Source organism: Moschus berezovskii, chromosome 24, assembly GCF_049115385.1.
Source record: "Moschus berezovskii isolate FMDL1 chromosome 24, NW_MosBer_1.0, whole genome shotgun sequence".
NCBI lineage: Eukaryota > Metazoa > Chordata > Mammalia > Artiodactyla > Moschidae > Moschus > Moschus berezovskii.
In genome coordinates this window covers 9,731,780-9,737,762 of record NC_142483.1, presented here as the reverse complement: position 1 = coordinate 9,737,762, position 5,983 = coordinate 9,731,780, and the positions used below count along the sequence as shown (strand labels likewise).

The following is a 5,983-nucleotide window of genomic DNA, read 5'->3' as shown; positions in this document are numbered from 1 at the left end:
CCCAGAGGCCTGTCTGTGCTTGCAGCCCAAGAGGTCTCAGAGGCTGGAGAAAGTAAGCTGGGCCCTCCGCCTGCCTCCTCTGTTGCTTGTGCCGTGGCGCCTTATACTCATGGCCCAGGCTAACAGTCCATGAGGGTTACCTTGGACACAGCAGGTGGGTTCCAGGACACCAAATCCATTCTAGCCACAAACCCAACCGTGAACCTTCTGCAATCAGTATGGTTGCAGGGAAAGCAGTCAGCAGACCCTACTGGTAGGCAGCAAAGACTGGAGGAGGAGACCAGGGCTGGCAGCTTTGCTTTTTCTGGGAGGCTACTGCCTCTAGGGAGTCTGGTGAGTGGCCACACTGCCATGCCTAAGAGACAGCTTCCCCACAGCTGGGACAGAGGGACCCAACCCCGACTGGACCCCCACCCCCACCCCCACCATGGAGGTGAGCAGAGGCCTGGAGGAGATGCTGTGTGACGTAGATCTGGAGGTCATCTTAATTCTATGGTATTTGTTTTGTGAGCTCTAACACCCAAGGCAGTGGGAGAGGGTGGTCATCCAAATCACAGAAGAGGAGCGGAGCCTTCGGTGGGGCTGAGACACACACCAGAACCCTTTGAGGGCTGAGGCCAGATCCTAAAGGCTCCTCTAGACCCTCATCCCTGGGAAAACTAAGGTCCCCAGAAGAGAGCCAGGGACAGAGGGGTAACACAGGAGTCCACAGCAGAGGCCACAAGCCAGAGTTAGCAGCACTTTTACTTCCACATCTGAAGCCCCTGGGTCCTCACAACAGCCCTGTGAGGTAGGCAGGGCAGGAAGGCCCCCGAGGTCCCCATTTACAGATGAGGGTGCTGAGGCACAGAGAGGTGAAGCGACTGGCCTGAGGCCACACAGCCAGCCGTGTGAAGGGCCCAAGTCAATGTTCTTTCGGCTCTCTGGAGGTCCCCACATTGACGCCTACACCCCTCTGTGTTCCCACCCTCTCTGAACTCTTCTGGGTCCATGGGGGCCTGCGAGGCAGGCTAACAGCGAGGAGTTTTCAGGAATAGCCACTGGGGTGGGCCTGATCAACTCCAGGTAGGCACCGAGCCGTGGGGCAGGAGGCCAACTCTGCCCTCTCCCACTTCCCAGTTGGTCAGAGGGCCCAGCAGTTTCCAGAGCAAGGTGGAGCTGGGCATCATGGTCCACGAATGGATGGGAGCAAAGGTGGGTAGAAGGGTCTGTGTGTCCTGCGCTAAAGATGAAGGCCACCCCCGCACCCCAGGGGCAGTGTCTCAAGTGCCCCGCCCTGTGCCCTCCTCATCCCACAGAGCCACAGTGAGCTTTCTCAGCAGCAAAAGGAACCACAGACACCTGCTCCTGTGGACAGGTCCTATCAGGCATTCAGACCCCATCACGCAGACACAGTGCCTCCACAGCCTGACTGGGACCCTGGGACACACCCCCGATGGCAAACAGTCGAGGCCCAGCCTTCAGACTAGAACAGGAGCAGCGGGCTGTGGGCATAGCTGGCAGTGCCTCCCAGCGGCGCCGGGCCAGGCTGAAGCCCTCTACAGAGCCCAGGGGACACGGCTGGTTTCCTGCCAGAAGGAGACAAGAGTGTGTAAAGGGCCCGGGCTGCAAGGGCTGCAGCTCGTTTGCTCCCTGAGCCCACAGCATGGCCCAGCATGCGTTGCCCCAGGATGGGACACCAAAGGCCTTGCTACCCTTCCCCCCGTTTCATTATTCATTCACATTCCTACTTCTCCATCCATTCAGGGGTCATGTGTCCTGTTTCTATCTTCTGGGCCCCTGCTGCTATAGAACCCACAGTTAGGTGCTGAGAGACACCCCAAAGGCTGAGCCAGGTAGACTACCCACTGACTGGTTGGGAAAGGAAAACTCATCAAGTCCTGACCCCGGAGTACCTAGAGAAGGACAGGAGGTGGTGCTCATGCGGAGGGCTACTGCTTCCTGTCTCGGGCTCCCCTCCTATCCCAAGCCCCACAGGGACTTACCAAGACCCCCAATGGCCACAATGTGGTCCCCAAGCGAGCCAACCACAAAGTCAGCTCTCTTGTCCCTCATGCGCAGGCTGCGGGGCAGCTTGGTCCAGGAGCCTGCAGGAGAGGCGAGGAGGTGAGGGCGAGCCCCCTCACACACTTGCACCCCTCCATCCCATGGAGAGTGGGAGGGTAGCCCACACCAGCCACTGCTCACCATGCTCCAGGTCGAACATCTCCACAGTGTTGACAAAGTGTGGGCGGGAGTAGAAATTGTGGGGCCCGGGCTGCTGCAGGCCGCCCAGGCTAAAGACGCTGCCTTCGGCCATGGCACAGCCGGCAAAGGCCCGGCGGCTGGGCAGGCTTGGGTGTCGGGTCCAGGCACGGGCCTCCAGATCAAAGGCCTCAAAAGCAGTCACTGGGAGCTTGCCCTGGCGGCCCCCTGCCAATGGAATTGGGGCACCTGGGAGGCAGCCCTAGTGGGGGTGGGCCTGGCAGGCCCTTCTTTTACCAGGTTTCTGAGCCTTTACCACTGCCCACCCCAGCTACCCATACCCAGCTGTGTGCACACAAGACCATGGATCAACCCCAAAGACCCTAAGGCGCTGGGGTTTGGTTTTCCAGCCTCAGCAGGACCATCAAAAGAGCCTCAGAGCAACCTGGACTCAACCCAACAAAGTTGCTCTTGTCCCACCATCCCAGACTAACCTATAGGGATAAATTTGAAGCTTCTGGACTTGAAACCACTTTGGCACATCCCCAGGTCCTTACCCAGGACATAGATCTTGTTTCCATGCAGGAAAGTGGAGGCCCCGTAGCAGGGTGTGGGCATCGAGGGCAGCGACAGCCAGCAGTCCCGGCGGGGTTCATACACCCGAACCTGGGCCTGGGGGGCCGTGTCAGGGCCCATTCCCCCCAGTGCGTACACCATACCATCTGCAGAGAAAAGGGTAACACAGACTATCCCTGGGCCTGGCCACAGTCCTCCACCCCGACAATTGCCCTGGTCAGGCCTGGGGGGGGCTTGGGACACACCTATTTACGGTACCCCTCTCTAGCAGCAGAAACCCTCCTGCCTGCGTGGTGCTGGGGCTGGGAGAGCTAGGATCCCCACTCTGGCCAGGCCCCCTTCAAGTGAAGAGCAGGAGGCAGTTGATCTAATTATAATCCGTCTCCGTCTCCCTGGAGACACTATGGCAACCAAGTCTGGCATCCAAGCAGGACCGGTGGTCAGACCTGGAGGCCACAAGGTGGGAATTATCATGGGGGAAGGAGGGTGGGGGGGGGGTGTTTAAGCCAGGGGTGGGGGCCATTTGGAGATCTGTTCAACAGGGAGCTCAAACTGGGGAGGGGGCTCTGGGGATCAGCTGGGGGACTGGCCTGCAGGATGAGGGTGCTGTCCACGAGCCTCCTGCAAGCACTTTTGTACCCTGTCCTCTCACTGGAGAAGGTTCTTGCCCTGTGACACCCTCCGAGTCAGCTGGGGGCATGTCTGAGGGCCTTGGGGAGATGGCCAGTCAGCTAAGGGCTTCCATGGCAACTGCCTCCAGGCCAGCTTGGCTTTTGTCCATCTCCGTCTCCCAGGTTTGTTTGTGTGGCGCGAGGAATTTAAGCACTCACTGGGCTCTGAGCCAAGGCCCTGCTCCCTTCCTCCCCTCCCCGACTATTTATAACTATGGGAGCTATTAGGCCACCCCTTCTGGTCTCTCAGAGAGGAGGAATGAGGCAGGGAGGTGGCCTGGCCCTCCCATCATGCTGGCGGCTAGCCAGGGCTCTGAGTCCCACCTCACAGCTGGAAAACGCAGTTAAGGCTGCTGCTGGCCCAGCTCAAAGCTAGGTAGGGAAGGCTACAGCAGGCAAATCCATGTCCAGGGCACCTAGGCAAAATGTACAGCTCCCACCCAACCTCTGAAGGTAAAGGGACCAAGTCAGGAAAGAATGGAGGCTGCCGGGGCACCTGACGGACCTTCCCTGGGAGGCCACTCACCTCTTTCCACAGTCGCAACCCCCATGGCGGCCTGCGGGAGAGTGGCCCGACGCTCCCAACGGCCCTCGTCAGCCAGGAAGGCCTCCACAGCAGCTACTGGACTCTGGCCCTCATCCACACCGCCCACCACTAGCACCTGCTTGCCCAGTACCACAGCAGCCGCACCAGCCCGGGCAGTGGGCAGGGGTGCCAGTGCCACCCACGTGTGCGAGGCCATATCCAACGTCTCAGCAGTGTCCAGAGGCAGTCCAGCCCGGCCACAGCCCCCCAACACAAGCAGGTGTCCATCCTGGTGCGCCACTGTGCCATACACCCGGCAGGTGGGCATGGGTGGGAACACCTGCCAAGCAAAGGCCCGGCCTCCTCCTGTAGCCATGGTGTTCACCTACACTGGCAGGCCATGCTATCTGCTCAGGCTGCAGGCCTCAGTGAAGGGCATGATGGGGCCTCATCTTGACTCTATGGGGGCTATAAGGGAGTGTGGGGCCAGTCCAGGGACTTGGTCTTCACCTACAGAAGAGACGGAAAATGAAGAGTCAGAGCCACTGACCAGCCCCTCGGGATACTGATGAGCACCCAGTTTTCCCGAACTGCTGGTGGGAAAAGCAGAGGGAGGACCCACCCCCACTGGCTAGCCCACTGATGTGGATTCCCTCCCGGAGTGGGGAGAACGGCAGTCTCCCAGTTACCCGGGCAACTTCCCCACTTCCTCTGGGGCTTGAGGAGCTCTCCTCCCATACCGTGCCCTCGCCTAACTGCTCCCCACTTGAATTTAGGTCCAGGCGGGAGGTAAAGAGACTAGGATAGGACTTTCCATACTAACCCCGTTCCCTTCCCCTCAACAGTCCCCTAGTGCTCTGCGTTGGTGGAGTGAGACTGGACCCTCCCCCTTACTGGCTTCCAGGGTGCTCTGGACAGCCATTGGGGTCTCCCACCTACTGCCAAAGATCAGACTCCAGGGTATCCTTACATCCCGTTTGGGAATCATCCCATGGAGTCCATCCACTCCTCAGCAAAAGACCAAGATCAAGGTGCTGGAACCGGGAGGGGAGGGGCTGGAGGCCAGAGTCCCACATTTCGCCTCAAGGTCTATCCTCAGGGGTCTGCCCATGCCAGGTCCCCAGAGACCTGATGTCCAGAAAGGGGAGGAGGGTGATTTGAGGAACCTAGGAGCACTGGACTCTAGGTTCCCAGAGTCCAGGGCGTTGCCAGCAGGAATGGATAGCTGGACTTTACAGCAGATCCCCAAGTTCCCAGGCTTCTCCTTTCCCAAGGGGGGGCCATATTCCTAGGACCTCTGGCGACAGGGCCTCCTGGCCCCAAACTTCCAGCTCGGGTAACAGGGGTGGGGGGGTGGGGGGCGGGTCCTGACGAGCGTGCTTGGGGCTCTACACCCCGCGCCCCAAACTTCCCCTGAGCGCGGCTCCCGCGGGACTCACCGGCCCGGGCTCCGGCGCCGCCGGGCGCAGGGTCCACGGCTCTGGCTCCGCTGGTGCCGGCTCTGGCTGGGGCTGAGGCCCGGCTCCGGCGGGGCTCAGGCTCTGCTCCGGCGCGGGGCGGGGCTGGACGGGGTCCGCCCCTCGTCCCCCCTCCCGACTCGGGAAACCCTTCCCCCTGCTTTAACCCTGCACCTGCCGTGGTCGGAGCAGAGCGCGCCGACCTATGGTCACCGGCACACGGGTGAACAGACAGACGGACACGTGGACACTGGGCCTGCCCAGGATTTGGGGTCCGACCTCGGGCGGCGGGGAGAAAGGAAGCGGCGATGGGCCTCACGACACGTGTAGGATGCGGACGGTTCTGAGCGGGACCCAGCCTGGGAGCACCCTCGAAGGGCCGGACCAGGAGAACCTGGGGAATTAGGGAGCGGGCGCCCGCCCACCGTTACTGCGCTCACAAGAGCCCACGACAGGCTTCGCGGCGGCGCCCCCTTGAGGCCTCTTAGGGAAAGGCCTGGGCCTTTGGCGGGGGCAATGGTTGGGTCTCCCTTCCCCAAGCTCGGACAGGGCACAGAAGAGGTTGTGTG

The 5,983-nt window shown here is 61.0% G+C and overlaps 1 protein-coding gene across 2 annotated transcripts; it reads right to left on the bottom strand.

Moving 5' to 3' along the window:
* Positions 1-726: 726 nt before the first annotated feature.
* KLHDC8B (kelch domain containing 8B) lies at positions 727-5,843 on the bottom strand. Of its 2 annotated transcripts, XM_055413818.2 has the most exons (7): positions 5,397-5,843; positions 4,928-5,085; positions 3,958-4,467; positions 2,742-2,906; positions 2,188-2,412; positions 1,986-2,087; positions 727-1,568 (listed from the first exon to the last, which is right to left on the bottom strand). In XM_055413818.2, the coding sequence occupies exons 3-7, from the start codon at positions 4,331-4,333 to the stop codon at positions 1,372-1,374; spliced, it is 1,065 nt and encodes a 354-aa protein (XP_055269793.1). In that variant the 5' UTR covers positions 4,334-4,467; positions 4,928-5,085; positions 5,397-5,843; the 3' UTR covers positions 727-1,371. The 2 variants fall into 2 exon arrangements, with proteins under 2 accessions (XP_055269793.1, XP_055269792.1); XM_055413817.2 differs by lacking the exon at positions 4,928-5,085.
* Between the last annotated feature and the right edge of the window lie 140 nt (positions 5,844-5,983).